This window comes from Theropithecus gelada, chromosome 1 (genome assembly GCF_003255815.1).
Source record: "Theropithecus gelada isolate Dixy chromosome 1, Tgel_1.0, whole genome shotgun sequence".
Classification (NCBI taxonomy): domain Eukaryota; kingdom Metazoa; phylum Chordata; class Mammalia; order Primates; family Cercopithecidae; genus Theropithecus; species Theropithecus gelada.
In genome coordinates this window covers 136,282,824-136,301,817 of record NC_037668.1, presented here as the reverse complement: position 1 = coordinate 136,301,817, position 18,994 = coordinate 136,282,824, and the positions used below count along the sequence as shown (strand labels likewise).

The 18,994-nt window shown below is 40.9% G+C and overlaps 1 protein-coding gene across 2 annotated transcripts in view; it reads left to right on the top strand.

Moving 5' to 3' along the window:
• Positions 1-517: 517 nt before the first annotated feature.
• Positions 518-18,994, top strand: part of LOC112606919 (calcium-binding mitochondrial carrier protein SCaMC-1) — a 56,076-nt gene continuing 37,599 nt past the window's right edge. The window contains exons 1-2 of one of the 2 annotated variants that reach the window (XM_025357881.1): positions 518-2,038; positions 16,238-16,364. In XM_025357881.1, the coding sequence (XP_025213666.1) occupies positions 1,856-2,038; positions 16,238-16,364 (310 nt within the window). In that variant the 5' untranslated portion in view covers positions 518-1,855. Of the gene's footprint in view, positions 2,039-9,236; positions 9,559-16,237; positions 16,365-18,994 lie in introns of those variants that run through there. The other variant, XM_025357891.1, reaches the window with a different exon arrangement.

Here is an 18,994-nt window from a genome sequence, read left to right as displayed (position 1 = left end):
AATGCAACACAGGTTGTTTACCAGTTCACCCATTAAAGAACATTTTGTTTCTGAGCTTGACAGTTATGAATAGAACTGCTATAAACACTCAAGGGAAAGTTTCGGTGTGAAGATAATTTTCTCAGAAAATATGTTGACAGGTAATGTTTCTAAGTATTACTTTTTTAAAAAAGTAAAATAGCCTGTAGCCCCAGGTACTCAGGAGGCTGAGGCAGGAGAATCACTTGAACCCAGGAGGCGGAGGTTGCAGTGAGCCGAGATTGCACCACTGCACTCCAGCCTGGGCGACAGAGCGAGACTGTCTCAAAAAAAAAAAAAAAGTAAAATGAAAGCATGTAAGTGTGAGATGACTGATTCAAGCAACCGCTCTTGATGTACAGAATATTCACAGCAGGGATTAAAAGAGGTTTTCAAGGACAGATAGAAAATTTGTTGAAGTTTGAAGGCAGTTCCAAAGGAAAGCGATGATTCTTAGTAAGATTGGAAGTTGGAAGTAATATAAAAAGATAAATCAGTTTCAAGATGACTTTACTAAGCAGGCAGCCCTTAACTTACAAATTCTAGATTCATATATGTCTTAAACATACAAAATGATATAAGGGGAGGTAAGCTCAGGGTCTGAGTTCCTGGCTGTTGGAACAACTGATTTCTGTGTAATGATTCAGAAGATGTGAGACAGCCTAATTTACAAGTACAGAGGTGTCTTCTTTCCTGCAAACAGCAGTACAACAATAGTTTCTCTTAAGCAACTGTGAATGAACAGAATTATTACAATTAACCAGATCTCATTTGATGGGCGCCTTAGATAATTAAGACCATTCACACATAATATACAACCTTGTTGTGAAGGCAGATATTTACATTCTCATTTTACTGATGAGAGACTACCTGGAGAGGCTATGTCACATCTGAAGGATTGGGTACTTTCTCTGTTGAGTCCAATGTTCCTTCCGTTATTCCATGCTAGGCAGTAACAAGTTCTGTCTTGCCTGAGTAATAAGCTCCAAACCTCGGAACCGCACCCATCTTGAGAAGGAGGAGGGCGCTGTTTTTTCTGATAAGCGCAGCTGGCAGACACTCTATACGTTTAATCACGGCAAATCTTAGCTAAGCTGTCTACCAAACTAGTCCCTCATTTTCTCATTGCCCACGTAGATGGCTGTTGGTCTTTTCTGCAACAAATCCAGGAGTTTCTCCTTTTTGTTTTTATAATTGCTCCAATAGAAGCTTTCGGATTCAACTCTCCGCTTTTTAAAGCAGAATCGCCATCCCAGGTGCGCAACCACGAAAAAGTTAGACATCCATGAGAGACAATGCCCTCCATGGCCCACTTTCCAGGCAGAGAGAAGCGGCTCTGGGCGGACCGCCTAGGCTCTGGCCCGAGGGGGTCTTTAGGTGGAGTAACCGGTCTTCAAGACCCGGCTCCCAAACCACTGACGCGCTGACGCTGCAGCCCTAGACCTTCTGGGGTCCTCCTCCTCGGACCCGCACTGCTGACGGCGGGACTGGCAACTGGGCGGAGATCGACCCCGGGCCCGCACAGCCCCTCCCGAGATCCACCTCGCAGTTCCCTCACTTCCTGCCCTCCGGAGGCGGGCCCGGCCAGTGCCGCGGAGGCCAGCGCGCCGAGCTCCTCCTCAGCAGCGGCGGGACGGCCACACCCTGCGCGTCGCGCGGGCTCGGGTGAGGTCTCCGCTCCTGCGCCCTGCGCGCTGCAGGCGCACACCGGACGGCGCCCCAAACGCTGTTGAGCCGCACGTCCCGCCCAGCCTGGCCTCGCGCTGGTCCCAGTCGCGCCCCGCAGCCCTCGATCTCCCGTGACTTCCTCGGCCAGGCCGACCGCGCCTCTGGGACCATGTTGCGCTGGCTGCGGGGCTTCGTGCTGCCCACCGCGGCCTGCCAGGAAGCGGAGCCACCGACGCGCTACGAGACTCTCTTCCAGGCGCTGGACCGCAATGGGGACGGAGTGGTGGACATCGGCGAGCTGCAGGAGGGTCTCAGGAACCTGGGCATCCCCCTGGGCCAGGACGCCGAGGAGGTGGGTCGCCGCCGGGGCGCCGCCTGAGCGCAGGGAGGGCTGCGGGCGCTGGGGACGCTGCGAGGACCGAGGAGGGCGGCGGCCCGAGGCGTTGCCAGGAGGAAGGAGGAACTGTGGCGCCCAGCGCTCCGGTGGCTTCAGAAACTCGGGCATGGGGCCGCGACCGGTGACCCCGGTAACAGAAGTGGGTCATAATACAAAAGGCTACTGGTATTTGTCCAGATAAAATGAGTGTTGTGGACACTGTGGCCCACGGGCACTGTTAAATTTTTAAGACCCTTTTGTCCTGAATCCATCCCAGGTTTTTTGTCTGTTTTTTTGTTTTGTTTTGTTTTAATACCTTGCAAACATGTAATCATTTTTAGCCGTCAGAATTAAGTGTGTCCCAAGTTCTGTAAAAAGGCGCACACATTCGATCTCTTCGAAGCTGCTTTGTTACACCAGCTATATGTGTTGTCTACTGTTTCAAAACTGTTTGAAAAAGAATCGCATGTTTCCCCCACTTCCTGTTGAGAAGGAATGGCGACATTCCATTGTTTAAGACATTTCTAGGTTAGTGCCCTAGGTACAGAAATTGATCTGAAGGGTTAACCTGCGGCTGAGCAATTTCGTTTTCTCTGAGTCATCTTAACTGTGCCCCTGAACTTCGCCCCTTTAGTAGGGTGGAGATATGTGGAACTTCTCCAACTCTGTTGAAGCGTTCCCTGACACTGGCATTCTCTATCCAAAGAGGGAAGGTGATTAGGTTACTGTGAGGGCCTACAACTGTTATACTGTTATATTTAACTTCTCTTTTAATGTCTTTGGTAGTTACAGGCCTCTTCAGTTTACTGTTTCTTCTAGAGTCAGATTTAGTAAGTTACAATTTTCTTTTTTGAAACTGCCCATTCTATCCAAGGTTCATAATACTCGCTGATGATTTTATAAAACTTCTGACTATATCTGTAGGTGGGTTCTCTATTTCATTCCTCATATCTATCCTTTTCTCCCCTTCAATCTTGCCAAAGTTTTGTGTATTTTATTCATATTTTGAAAGAATCAACTTTTGGTACTTTTTGCTGATTGTCCCAGAAATGGCCCTGTTGGAGTTCCCCACCATGTCCAATCATTGGCTGGAAGCAGCCCAGGAAAGAGACGGCCTTACTGCAGTGCATCAGCAGATGCCAGGGCTAGAGGCTAGAGGGTGGAAGTCGACTGTGTTCCTTACAGTAGGCGCCTTTGAAGGGAGATCTCAGTGGTACAACTCCATAGTCCCTACAATATACAAAAGCTCTTTGGAGTCCTCAGTGATTTTTAAGATTGTAAAGGGATCCTGAGATCAAAAAGCTTGAGAATCGCTGCTGTACCATCTTTTTTTATATAACTGCATCATATTCTGTTATATGTTTGTATCGTAGTATATGTTACCAATTCTTTTTAAACCACCATTTAGCTTACTGATAGTTTAAAAACGATGTAAGTGAAATTGCAATGAATATCCTTTGTATTCATTTTCTCATTCTGGTCCAGTTACTTTCATAGGATAAATTTTGAGAAGGGGACATTGCTGAGTCTGAAGGTAACACGCATTTTAAATTGGGATACATATTGCCTTTCGGAAACCTTGGACCCATTTTCACTCTTTTTTGACTGACAGTGCTTGCTTCTCCACATCCTCATTCATTCAGGGTATCAGTCTTTATAAAGTCTCCTTTTTATTGCTAGTGGAATTCCTTTTCACTTCCTGTCTTAGTCCATTTAGTGTTGCTATAATGGAATACCTGAGACTGGGTAATTTATAAAGAAAAGACATTTATTTAGCTCACAGTTCTGCAGGCTGGGAAGTTTAAGAAGTGTGGTGCTGGCATCTGCTGGGCTTTTCTGCTGTATCACAACATGGTGGAAAGTCAATTGGAAGTGGACATGTGTGAAGAAGCAAAATCTGAGGGTTGTTCTGGCTTTATAACAACCCAGCCTCGAGGGAACTGATCCATTCCTGAGGGAACTAATTCAGTCTCATGAGAGAGAGAACTCACTCACTACTGCAAGAATGGCACCAAGCCATTCATGAGGGATCTGCCTCTGTGACCCTGACACCTCCTGCTAGGTCCCTCCTCCCAACATGGCCACATCAGGGATCAGACTTCAATGTGAGTTTTTGTGGGGACAGGCAAAACATAGTACTTGCTTTGCCTTTTTGTTCTATTCACACCCTCCACAGGATTGCATTATGCCTACCCATTTGGTGAGGGCAGTCTTCTTTAATTGGTTTACTGATTCAAATGCTACCCTCCTCCAGAGACATCCTCACAGACACACTCAGAAATCATGTTTTACCAGCTATCTGGGCATCCCTTAGTCCAGACAAGTTGATACATAAAATTAACCATCACACGTGGGATAGAATTAGGATTACATTTATGGGGGGAAATTTCAGAGGTGTGTCAGGGATTTGTGTAATGTCAAGGAGTGAGGAGATTGGCCACTTGGGCATAGAAATGAGAACTGTGGAATGTCTCTTCAGTGGAAAGTTTCAAGATAGTAGTTTGTATTGAAACCAAAACTCAGCTTGAAGCGAAATCTCTATAAACTTTCATCTGATTTGATCTCATCTCCGTGTTTCCAAGCATTTGTAATGAATTGAGCATTTAGAAGAGAACAAATTTCTGTTTAAGTTTCTTTAGATTTTAGATGGAAAGAATGTAGAAATAAGAGTAGAATGTAGAAATAGGCATAAGGACTATAATAGCTAACCATTACTAAATGTTCCAGAATTATCCAGGGAAAAGAAAAGAATTCAAGGCAAGTCCTGAGACAAAATTAAGAACCAATTAGAAGTGAAAGCGTACTTTTTTTTTTTCTGATATGACCTTTCTTTTCTATATGTTCCAAATCTCCTCATTATGAAATTAGTAAAAAATTAAAGTTAAAAATTAGAGAAAATTCACATTACGTTCTCCTACGACTCAGTAGTATAAAGGTATAGACTGAGAGTAGAATGTAGTATGAGAACAAGAAGATACGGTATTTAACTTTACTAATTTTCTCATACTTGTCTAGTAATCCTATTTCCTTTTTAAAATCTTCAGTTATTTTCTTCTCTTTATGCACCTCCTTCTCCCTCTCCTCTTCCTCCTTCTACCCCCATCTTCTTTCTTTTCGTGGAGCCCTCAAGAATGGGATTAGTGCCTGTATAAAAGTGACCCAGAAGAGCTTCCTTGCCCCTTCTACCGTGTGAGGACACTGAGAAAACAGTGGTCCATGGAACCAGAAAGCGGGTCCTCACTAGACACTAAATCTCCTAGCACCTTGATCGAGGACTTCCAGTGTCTGGAACTGCAAGAAATCAATGCTTATTGTTTAAGTAAGCCAATAGTATTTTTGTCATAGCAGCCCAGATGGACTAGGACGATTGCCAAGAACAAGAAGGGAAGCAGCAAGCTACAAAAGGTTCCATCCTTGGTATGAATTGACTGTGTAACCCTTGTCAAGTTTGAGCCTTACTGGAGATTTACTTTCTTACTCTTAAAATGCAGATATCTTGCCTGCGTCCTGAACAGAGCTTTTAACAAGGTCATATGTGGCTGAATATGAAATTTCATGTTAAAAAACCCTTTAAAATGTGGCATCCCATTTACTAGCTGGTAAACTTCTTGAGGACCCTCTGTGCCCGTGGATATGAAGTGTATGCCGAATGATCACCCAGTGTTAGAGGAGTGGGTGGACTGGTAACCTGATTTAAGGGCCCTTCTAACTCTTACATTCTATGATTTTTTTAATTCTGTCTTTAAATTTTTACATTTACAATCACAGAAAAAATAGTCACATAGAAGAATAGTAGCTTAGCAAATGTTTATTGCATTGAATGGAATCAGGATTCACTCCATTAAGTAATTCCTCTGTTAACAAGGAGAGTTCATTCCATTTTTATTTCATTAATATTGCTTTTTTTTTTTTTTTTTTTCCTGGAGACAGAATCTCGCTCTATCAGCCAGGCTGGAGTACAGTGGTGCGATCTCGGCTCACTGCAGCCTCTTCTTCCTGGATTCAAGCGATTTTTGTGCCTCAGCCTCCCAAGCAGCTGAGATTACAGGCACATGCCACCACACCTGGTTAATTTTTGTGTTTTCTAGTAGAGATGGGGTTTTGCCATATTGGCCAGGCTGGTCTTGAATTCGTGGCCTCTAGTGATCTGCCTGCCTCTGCCCCTGAAAGTGCTGAGATTACAGGCATGAGCCACCATGGCTGGCCCATTTACTTAATATTTTAATTGTCAGACACTTTATGGTTTCTGGCACAATATTAAGGAGACATGATATAGAAATGATAGGGTGAATTTTAGGGCATCACAACAGAAAGATTATGGTATAAGAAAAACAATGAAATTCCAACTACATTTCTATCAAATGTTCTAAAATATATAAAATCTGTATCTTTTGTGTTTTCTCCTGATTTATATTCCAAATTTGATGTTACCTTTCTCTGCAGAAATAAAGTGTCTGAAAGAATGAAAAAAATGGAAGAATTCTTTAGTAAGGCATAAAATACCCTTTCAATCTTTGTAGCATTCTAAGCCTTTTCAGTCACCTTTCCAAACTCTCAACATGCCATATTCCCTGACTAGACCACAACTGTGTACATTGATCCCTTTATTTTCTTCTCTCTGCCTGAGATTTCTTTCATTCCCCCTTCTCTGCCTGGTATATGATTCCCATTGTTTAAGGGCACAGCTAACCTTTATAATTTTCCTAGCCCACTTTCTTTATCGGTATTCTGGAAAAAACATTTAGAAAGAAGCTTCCACAAGACAACATTCTGTAATACACTGCTTATTTTGACCATGCTGAGTTCAAAAATCTTATCTTTTTAAGGATCAAATGGAGCCCACCAAGTTATCTATATTTGACAGGATTTATGAAAACAAAAGGATTTGCTGAGAAAGTTTGAAGCCTAACCCTGGAATGTGGATCGTAGTGTTTACTACACATGAACTGGTTTAGTGGATATAATGGTTATTATTACAGGCTGTGGAAACAACAGGGTTCAAATGTTTTCACCACTTGCTAGACTGTGGCCTTGGGCATGTTATTTAATGCCTGGAGGCCTCAAATGTTAACTACAAATGATAAGAACTACCCAGTAACTTAGCATAAATAGTAAATTCATTCATTTAATATTTTCAAACAGTGCCAGATATGTTTAATGAACTGGTGATATAGTGGTAAACAAGACCTACGGTGTTCTTCATTGTATTCCCGACACCCTCCCTATAGTAAATACCGACAGCCTTCTTCATTGTATTCTCAACACCCTCCCTATAGTAAATAGGTCTGCGTGTGTTGCATAGGTGCTTGGGGAATAAAAAATAATAAGCAAATAATGAACAGGGTAATTTCAAAAAGTGGAAAGAGCTATTCAACAAAAATACCTGCCTTTTATTAGATGAAACTCTCAACTCTATGGTTTGCTCTCTCCTGTCAGTTCTGTTAAATGCCGTCAGTCTGTGTTCCTTATCACCCTGGCCGTGATTTCTGTCTTTTCTGCTTGGTCTTGTAAACTCTAACCCAAGGCTCATTCTCTGCCTGGCTATCTGCCTTCTGTGGCTCTTTGCCACTACCTACATTCTCGGTGATGCACAGGGAAGGACCATTCCCTGTGGACCATAAAATTCTCTTTTTGAAAGAATTCATTCTTGATTGGGCCACAGCACATCTTGTGAAACAGCATTAGACATTTGCCACTGCTCAACAGCTCTGGGGGAAAATGTTGATTGAGAAGCATACAGTGGTTTTTTTGACTAACCATGGTGCAACCTCCTCCCAGGGGAAACTTAAGAGTATTTCAGGGACATGTGATGGTCCATTTATGTCCCCAGTATCTGGCATGATGGGTGGTGTAGAGCAAGGGCTAACAGATAATGGCTAAATTAATTTTCTTTTTGAATTTTAATATTCAACTTTTTAGGGTACCCAATCTCCATATTTAGGAAAATAAATTACATAAAAAGTAGTTTTTATTGTGAAACTGCACCTCCACATTCCCTGTGGTGCAGGATGAGGGACCACAGGTGTTTGTCTGGGGAAACCAGGGCCCTCTGTGGTTCCAGAGGGTGAGGATTAAGAGGAAGCCCTGGATAGTGTTTATGAGTATCTCCTAACTTCTCTCTGGGACTCAAGATCACTGAACTTTTGCCTATTTTGAGATCATCTTTACAATCCAGCCACTAACAGCTGAAGGATAGGCTTGCCCTGGAGCCATTGTAGTGGTTAGATGAAGATAAAAGATAAAAAACTGTGAGGGGAGGTGTCACAGAAGAAACAGCCCATGTGGGCAGATTTTCATTCAATTCCTAGTCTTTATTACAGCAATTCTCCAGTGCTGCAACCTTAGAAAACGATTCCTACAACACAGTGTAGGTACCCATCAGCAGCAGATTGGATAAAGAAAATGTGGTACATACACACCATGGAATACTATGCAGCCATAAGAAAGAACAAAATCATGTCCTTTACAGCAACATGAATGCAGCTGGAAGCCAATAACTTAAATGAATTAATGTAATAACAAAAACAAATACTGTGTTCTCACTTATAGGAGGGGAGCTAAACCTTGGGTAAATGGGGCATAAACATGGGAATAATAGACACCAGGGACTCCAAAAGGAAGGAGGGAGGGAGGAGGGCAAGGGCTGGAAAAACTTCCTACTGCGTACTTTGTTCACAATCTGGGTGATGGAACCATTAGGACCTCAAACCCCAGTATCACACAGTATACCCTTGTAGCAAGCTGATGGTGTGACCCCTGAATCTACAATAAAATTATTTTATTTTTAAAAATCATTATAAAGATTTTTAAAAAGAAGGATTCCTAGACAGGTGCAGCAAAACAATTTTTTTTAAATGTTGGCAGGCCCCCACCGCCAATCACTTATGCTACAATAGCCCATGTCCCAACATTCCCGACCTACTCTCCAAAAAGAAGTTTTTAGATGGCCCTAAAGTTTTTAGATCTAGTTTTAGATGGCCCTGTGCTGGGTTCTCCCTGGAAGGTTCTGGGGAAAGGGGTGTGAGTTGCCCTAACTGGACTTTTCCTGGAGTGGGAGCCCGCGCTTCTGATCAGACGTGAGTGTGGCAGGAACTCCGCGGTCTCTCAGCGAAGCCCCAAGTGCGGTCCCACCGAGGTCCCGGTCCCGGGCCCTGCGCGCTCGCGCCTTTGCGCTGGAGCCGTTAGGATGAGCCCTCTCCTTCCAGCGCTTTAACTGATGAAGGTGCTTTGTGTTTGGCGCCCTTGAGGAGGATGCTGTCTTAGGCCTCTTCCCACTGGCCGTGTGGTGGGCAGAGATCCCCCTTGGTCCGTCGCACTTCCACCCCGCTGGGGCTCACTCCGGCCTCGGAGCTACGAGGGAGACATCCTCGATGGACTCCCTCTACGGAGATCTCTTTTGGTACCTGGACTATAATGAGGATGGGGCCTTGGACATTTCTGAGCTTCAGGAAGGCCTGGAGGATATAGGGGTCATTCAGTCTCTAGAGGAAGCGAAGGTGGGTCTCACTGGCGCTGTTAATCAGAGAGACGTTGGGGCTGGGAGCCCTGGAGAGGCACTGGGCAGAGAGAGCAAAATTTACATGTTCTCATGCTTGACCTGGGCCCACTGCAGTGTTCAGGTGGTTGACCAACGTTAACTGTTTACTAAGAATAACACAACACAGCTAACACATTTCTCAAGTATTTTTCTCCGTTTTCTCCCTGGCTGTAGTAAAATCTCCAACTTCAGATTGCTGTCAAGATGTTGGCTACATACAGCCTTGTCTTAAGAGTCACTTTGTTCAATGTGCTCACCTGTCAGTCACCCAGAGGGGCGTCTAGGCCAAAGATGCGCCCTCCCCAGTTCAGAGAACTGAGATAATCACTCTACATGTATTTGGGAGTGGGGTGGTGATTGGAAATTTTCTGATGTTATGTTTTGATTTCTGTTCCTGGAAGGGCGGCAGTATAAGTGGCTTGTACTCTTGGGTTTCACTAGTGCTGAGGTTTCTTCATAATATGTCTTAATAATGGACCCTAGTTATCAGTACTGAGCTTAGGCTAACCCTTCTCTTTCCCAGCAGGCTAACCTACAGGCTCCTTCTCAGCAATGCCTCGTAGATACTCCTATTGCAGTATTTCCAAGTCATTTTCCATTTGGAATTCATTTGTTGTATATAATAATTACTTTATAAGTATATTTGCTCTTTGGATGTTTGACCCAGTAGACTGGGAGATCCATGGGCAGGCGGCCTATTGAATTTATTTTGGATAATTGGTACTTTGTGCCCAAAAAGCTGTCAGTTGACATGTTAAAATTTAGTAAAACTCTTTCTATTAGCCACATGAACTTTGGGAATATTGAAGCTCCATTCAGTCATGGGTCAGTTCTAGTTTGAGCACATTCTATATTCCAAGCCCTGTACCCTGGTGTCCTCATCTGTTATATCAGAGGCCTGGACTGTGTACTTTCTGTGGACCAATTCAGTCCAAAATGTTATTTCTGCAAAGCTTATCTGGATTTTTAATTTCTAGAAAAAAAAGCGTTTCTCCTTTTAAAGTTAAGTGTTCTTGTTCGGGTGCAGTGGCTCATGCCTGTAATCCCAGCACTTTGGGAGGCCAAGGCAGGTGGATCACTTGGGGCCCGGAGTTCAAGACCTGGTTGGCCAATATGGTAAAACCCGATCTCTACTAAAAATATAAAAATTAGCCAGGTGTGGTGGTGGGTGTGTGTAGTCCCAGGAGGCTGAGGCAGGAGAATCACTTGAGCCTGGGAGGCAGAGGTTGCAGCAAGCTGAGATTGCGTCACTGCATTCCAGCCTGGGCGACAGAGTGACTCCATCCCCCCCAAAAAAAAAAAGAAAAGAAAAGAAAAAAGTTTAAGTGTTCTTCATATTTGTTTAAAGACACTCATATTTAGATTTGCAAGTGTGACTTGTGTTCGTTTATTTGATACAAACTAGCCTTTCATAAGAAATTATGGGTTAGGCCATCAAGTCGAATCTTTTGAAACACATTTCTTCCTTATTGAAACAAAAGGTTTGCAGATCTGTCTTGCGTTTTTGGCAAGGAGGCTTTGTGTACCTAGTGGTGACTGACGAGGGTTCACATGTCAAAACCCAAGGGAGGGGTATCCCCAGAGAATTCTGCACCAACCACACAGAACATTCTGTTTCAGAAGAGCACCGTTGTGACTTCTCCTCAGGTGACAGTCACATCACTTGGAAGTTTTGATATGAGGTCTCTTCCCACACGTCTCTACCTCCCCTAGTAGGAAAATTTGTTTATATAGACAAAACTCAACTGATAAAAAAAAAAAAAAAAAAGAAAGAAATGGTACTTACATTGTCGTATTAAGATACAAAAGCAATAACTTTTTGTTGTGAAAATGGTCTGTTTTTTGAACAATAGATTGTTTTGTTTTTTCCTGTGAAAGTTGAGAAACTAAGTATATGAAGAGATAATGGTCAGACCATAAATAAAAATAGAACTTTGACTCAAAATTTACAGCAGTCTGGCCAGAAAACCAGCCCTTTATCTAAAATAAACAGACCAGGAAACCAGCCTATTATGTCAGACTTATAGGAAGTCAGGTTACTATCTCTAGAGACAATACACAAAGCTATGCAATAACTGCTGTAACAGCCCCAAATGGTCAGAATTTGATTAATAACTGACAGCCCCTCTAATTTTTTTCTTCACTTCCAACTTAGGACAAACCAGAGAAAGTTAAATATGCACCACCTACTAATCAAATAGGATGCCCTGTTTCTACTGAGCCCACTTACAGCTTCCCTGGGCCAGCAGCCCCCAGTCAGGAAATGCCTGAAGCCTTCCCTTTTTCCCACTGTAAAGTTTTCCCACTCCTCTTCCTGCCTTTGAGTCTCTCTCAATACGCAAGTGAGAGTGCGTGACTGCCTTGCTATAGCAAGCTTGGGCCAGGTAGATTTTGCTTTTCTCATTTGATTGGTCTTTTATTTCTACAAGGAACATACAGGAAAATTTAAAGGGGAATCAATTCCTAGTCTTTCATGTTATAGTAGTCCCCTTTTATCTGCAGGGGAGCATATTTTCCAAGATCCCCACTGAATACCTGAAACTGGGGGGTAATATTGAATCCTATATATACCATATATATATATACACACGCACACACATGTATATTTTAGTATTTTTTTTTTTACTTTATCTTTAATTAGCTTTAGCTCTTTTTTTTTTTTTGAGATGGAGTCTCACTCTGTTGCCCAGGCTGGAGTGCAGGGGTGCAATCTCGGCTCACTGCAACCTCTGTCTACTGGGTTCAAGCAGTTCTTGTGCCTCAACCTCCAGAGTATCTGGGACTGCAGGCATATGCCACCATGCCTGGCTAATTTTTTTAAATTTTAGTAGAAATGGGATTTCACCAAGTTGGGCAGACTAGTCTCAAACTTCTGACCTCAAGTGATCCGCCCACCTTGGCCTCCGAAAGTGCTGGTGGGCCACCGCGCCTGGCCATAGACTATATATTTTTGATCTGATAACTGGTATGGCTACTAAGTGACTAACAGGCAAGTAGCATCTATAGTGTGGATATGCTGGATGAAAGGACATTCACCTTCTGGGCTGGATGGCACAGAATGTTGAGAGATTTCATCATGCTACTCAGAATAGTGTGCAATTTAAAACTTATGAGTTGTTTGTTTCTGGAGTTTTCCTTTTAATAGTTCAGACCATGATTGACCGCAGGTAACTGAAACTGTAGAAAGTGAAACTGTGGATAAGGGAGGACTATTGTATTGATAAGTCAGACTCATTAGGCAATCATTAACTCTTGATTTACCACAAGAAATGCTGCAGAAATATGGGTTAAAAAAAAAAAAAACTGTTCGAAGTTTTTTTGAAAAAAAAACGAAAAACAAAACTGACCTTTAGCTTGTTACTTCCAAAATGGTAGTGAAAACTGCGGTCCCAAAGAGTGAAAGGAACCAATGACTAAGAGAAAATCTTGTTTTCAGGATGACAGATTAAAAAATAAGCAACTTGCTGAAACAGTGTAAATCTCTCCACTTATAACACAAAACTAGTTAAAACTGGTTGGAATGAATATGGTCAACTCAAGTCTGCACAGAATGAACTTGCTGATGTTACAGCCCAAATTTCCACCACGTATTTTATACTAACTCCCCCCAGATTTTCACACACAATCCGTGAGGTAGCATGGAGAGATAACTATGCATGCCTAAGGTCTTGGGAGACCTCCCCCTTTCCTTCCACCAATCACCCACTAATCCAGAATCTGCCCCCAAACCTTTTCTAATAAAATGACTACCTTAAAGCCAGCCCAGGGAGACAGATTTGAGCTGGACTCCTGTCTTCTTGTGGGTCATCTTGCAATAAGAAGCTTTTCTTTTCTCAAAACCTGGTACTATAGTATTGACTTCTAGTTCATTGGGCAGCAAGCCCCTTTTGGTCAGTGACTATTCTTGTTCACTGATGTTTCCATTGGCCAAAATATAAACCTCTTACAGGAAACTTCAGTACATAAATGGCGCCACAGAATGCTGTGACATTTTTCTCTTGGATTGTAGCAGGTTACTGTACTGAATACTGTAGGCAGTTATAACACACTAGTATTTGTGTATCCAAACATAGAAAAGATACAGTAAAAATATGGTAATTTGTTCAACTTTTAGTTGAGATTCAGGGGGTATGTGTACATTTGTTACAAGGGTATATTGCGTGATACTGAGGTTTGGGGTACAATTGAACCCTGTCACTCAGGTAGTGAGCATAGTACCCAATCGATAATTTTTCAACCCTTTCCCATTCCCTCCCCATTCTTGTAGTCCCCAGTTTCTGCTGTTTCCATCTTTATATCCCTGTGCACCCCATGTTTTGCTCACATGTATATGTAAGAACATGTGGTTTTTGGTTTTCTATTTCTGCGTTAATTCGCTTAGGATAATGGCCATCAGCTGCAGCCATGTTGCTGTAGAGGACATGGTTTTATTATTTTTTATGGCTGTGTAGTATTCCATGGTGAAAATATGGTACTATAATCTTACTAAACCACTGTAATATATGAGGTCTGTCATTGACTGAAATGTATACAGTGCATGAATATATATGTACATATATATAATGTCATCCATTTTGTGTATTATTAGATTTGATTTGCTAATATTTTTTGTAGGAGTTTTGCATCTTTTTCACTAGTTGACATTGCTTGTAATTTTCCTTTTTTTTTGTGATGTCCCTGTTAGGTTTTAGAATCAAGTGTATACCCACCTCATAAAATGGGTTGGCAAATGTTCCCACCCTTTCAATTCTCTGGAAAATTGGTGTTTTTTTTTTCCTTAAAGTTTGGTAGACATTATTGTTAAAACCATGTGGGCCTCGATTTTTCTTCATGGGAATGTTTACAAATTACACTTTACATTTCTTTAAAATCTGAGTATAGGGCTACACAGAATTTCTGCTGTCTTCTGTCAGTTTTTAATAAGTTTTTATAGGTGTTTGTTATCTCACGTTCACATTTTTGATATAAAGCTGTTCATAATATCATTAATGTCTATAGTGTCTAGTAGTTTCCATCTTTACTTTCTGACATTAGTTATTGGCCAGTTTTGTCTATAGTGGCCATTAATGTCTATAGTGTCTAGTAGTTTCCATCTTTACTTTCTGACATTAGTTATTGGCCAGTTTAGGAGTTTATCAATTTTAAGAGTCTTTTCAAAGAACTGTCTTTTGGCTTTGTTAATCTTCCCAATGACGTGTTTTCTTTCTCATTACGTTTTGCTCCTTATTTCCTTCAACTTCTTTTTTGCTTCATTTTTAAATAATTTCCTGAGATTGAGATAAGCCTCAGTGATTGGTCACTGATTTCCAGTCTTTCTTCTTTTCTAATTATGAAAGATTAATTACTAAAGATTTTAAACCAGAAATCTTTCTCTAAGTGTAGCTTTAGTTGCAGCTCACAAGTTTCAGATCTGTCTCTCTAAGTCTGGAGGTTGGAGATCTGACCATGACCATTAAACTATCCAGTCACAATGTGGCATTATTTTTATTTATTTATTTATTTTTTTGAGATGGAGTTTCACTCTTATTGCCCAGGCTGGAGTGTAATGGTGTGATCTCGGCTCACTGCAACCTCCACCTCCCAGGTTCAAGCGATTCTTCTGCCTCAGCCTCCCAAGTAGCTGGGATTACAGGTATGCACCACCACGCCCAGCTAATTTTGTATTTTAGTAGAGATGGGGGGGTTCTCCATGTTGGTCAGGCTGGTCCTGAACTCCCGACCTCAGGTGATCCGCCCGCCTCAGCCTCCCAAAGTGCTGGGATTACAGGCGTCGGCCACCGAGCCCGGCCTAACTTGGCATTATTTACCTGGAAGAGTATGACCATCAGAACAGTAGAATTTGTGATCTTTGAGTGGGTGATTGTGAGTGTCATAATAGGTAGATAGGTTATATTTTGGGTGGTGGTAGGAGAGGGCTTACAGTTTGCTATGACAGCTTTTTATACGGATCATCCTTAGTAAAAGATTATTTAATTTTTGAAATCAAAGGGAAAAACACCATTTTAGGCTTTCTTCTTTCTTTCTTTTTTAGAGACAGGGTCTTTCTCTGTCACCAGGTTAGAATGCAGTGGTGCAGTATAGCTCATTGTAACCTCAAATTCCTGGGCTCAAGTGATCCTCCTATCTCAGCCTCCATGTAGCTAGTATTTATAGGCATGTGCCAACACATCTGGCTAATTTTAAAAATTTTTTATGGAGATGAGGTCTCACTATGTTGTCCAGTCTGGTCTTGAATCCTGACCTCAAGTGATCCTCCCCCATCAGCTTCCCAAAGTGCTGCAATATTTTAAATCCTGTGGTAGGTCAAGTGTTTGTCTTCTATCTTGGGGTTTATAAAGTACATGTCAAGAAATTTAGGCTGTGGTTATATTAGCTTTAAAAATGTCATGTTTTATAAAAATCAGTGCATCATTTTTCTGATTGAAAATTTAACACAAGACCCAGAATCTTTTTGCAGCAGTACAACTACTTTTATTATAGATCTTTGCCATAATGAATGATGATACATCTGGCCAAAAATAGGTACTATAGTCTTTTAGGAAAACAGCCAATCTGCTTGAAATATGTGTAGAAATAATTTAGTGCATCAGCCCATATTGGCAACAACTTCTTTCTAATGTTTTTTGTTCTTTTTATAGAAAATTTTTACTACTGGAGATGTCAACAAAGATGGGAAGCTGGATTTTGAAGAATTTATGAAGTACCTTAAAGACCATGAGAAGAAAATGAAGTTGGCATTTAAGAGTTTAGACAAAAATAATGATGGTGTGTCTTTCTTTTATATTTATCACCAGCTATGAAGAAGCATTTCTCGTGCTTCCAAGAGTCTAAAAGCATGCTTATTTAATCTCTGTGGTTTTAGATAATTATTATTTGTGTTAATACTTATTTTTCTTAGTAATATGATTTTTATGTAGAGTTTATATTATTTAGTGAAGAAAACTTATAGATAGCTTTTCTTTTTCATTACTTTGAAATGTAATGAATTACATTGCTGAATTATAAACTGTGGGCAGGGCCTGTTGTAAATATTAACTATGGAACATTATGCTGATTTGACTTAAACATGTAGGTTAAAAATAATAATTGTATTTTCTTGTCCTCTGGGTAAGTGAGATTTGTTTTTATTTGTGTACAAGAATGACAATTGTGTAGTCTAAAATTTAAAAAACTTTCAGATTATCTTGCATTTGTTAGTATTTTTGGAAGAATTAATTTAGAGAAGATACTCTGATCCTGGAAATTAGGGGAAAGTAGCATATAAACATTTAAGTATGTACCTTCTAGTTAAGAGTATGACTTCTCTATTTTGATTAATAGGTTGGAGTTTCTCTTAATCTGTTTTCTGTTGCTATAACAGAATACCATAGACTGGGTAATTTATGAAGAAATGAAATTTATTTCTGATAGTTCTGGAGGCTGGGAAGTTCAAAGCTGAAGAGCTGAATCTGGTGAGGGCCTCTTACTGTGTCATAACATGCTAGCAGGCATCACAGAGCAAATGCGCTACCTCAGATCTCTCTTCCTCTTATAAAGCCACTAGTCCCATCATGGGGACCCTACTCTGAAGACCTTATCTAATTCTAATTAGAAATAGAGTCTTGAAGCCCTCATCACCAGAGGCAACCTTTAACAGGAAGAGAGAATTTATAAAAATTGTAATGCAGTACCAGACCCCTCCCTACTTGTGAATAGTCAGGGTCATTTCATTTACAGACTTGTTATTAAAGAAACAAGTTAAACAAATACATTGACAGGAGATGTGGTTCATGTCTGAGATAAGCAAACTTTTTTGTCCAGAAGTCCAGATAATAAATATTTTAGCTTTGTGGGTCATGTGGTCTCAGTTGTAGCTACTTATCTCTGCTGTTGTACCTAAAAAGCAGCCATGGACAATATGTAAATGAATGGGGATGGCTGATTTCCAATAAAACTTTATTTCCAAAGATAGTTAATACACCTTATTTGGCTTGAGGGTTATAGTTTGCCATCCCTGATTTACACTGAATATTAAAGTTTAATTCAAAGCAAGTTCCTTCAAACAAACAAACTGAAGTCTTTAAATGGTTTTGAAGATTATTCACATCTGTGACTCTCAGCCAGGAAGAGCTGAGTTTGGGTTGGAAGTAGTGCTGTTGAAACATTTGTTGCCCATCAGCCTTACAATATATGCCACCAAGTCTAGTCTTAGTCCAGTCTTCTAGCAAAATTCAGCTTTCTTTCTTCTCTGCAAACTTTCATTCCAACATGGACCATCTGCAGTTCGGATTGTCTTGCGGGTCAGATTGTCTGTGTGCTGTTATGGCAGGCAGTAGCTGAGAGATGGAGCTACCTTAAGATCAATTGCCAGATAATCAGAGGTCAGTCATCCCAGTACATAAGTTGTATACATATCAATTGTTCATTTTATAAAATTCTGAATCAACTAGAGGAAATAAAGATGACATTTTGTTGGTATATTTGTAGGAAATCCACACAATGTTTCCATAATTTACCATGTTTGTATATTTTAAAACATTGTGGCATTATAGGTTCATATTTTTATTTTTCACACTTCTTTAATACAAAACATATACAGTTGATCCTCATTATTTGGGGATTCTGTATTTGTGAATTTGCCTACTCAATAAAATTTATCCCAAAAGTAACCCCAAAATATATACTCACAGTACTTTCCCAGGCATTCCTGGACACGCACAGAGCAGTGAAAAACTTGAGTTGCTTAGCATGTACATTCCTAACTAGTAGAACAAGACAACACTCTGCCTTCTTGTTTCAGCTCTCATACTACTAATTAGCAAGTATCCCTTTCAAAGTCTATTTTGTGCCAGTTTTTGCATTTTCGTATTTTTATTGGTAATTTCCTTTTTAAAACGTTCACCAAATGTAGTGCTGAAATGCTATCTAGTGTTCCTAAATGCAAGAAAGCCATGGCATGCCTTATGGAGAAAATATATGCATTAGATAAGCTTTGCCCCAAATTCAATGTTAGTGAATCAACAACACACATTAAATGAGGTGCCTTCAAAGAGAAACAGACATAAAACAAGGTTATGTATTAATCAGTTATGAAAGTGTTGTGATCAGAGGCTCACAGGAACCTAACCCTGTTTTTCCTGTAGGAACAATGGTTCGGTATTTGCTAATTCAGTGTTTGCAATGAATATAGAACTTTATGGAACATGATTACTGTGAATAATGAGAATTGAGCATATCTCTTTTAAGAGTGCAGTTCTAAAGGAGAATATTCAGAAGGGTATTTGCATAATTTCTTTGCTAACAGATGCTGCCTCTCACTGTCCTTACATGGTCCAGATTCTCATGCTGCTCCTTCCCTCTCCCCAGGAGGATTCTCTCACAATCCTGTCATCTCTCCAGGGTCCTTTCTCCAAGAA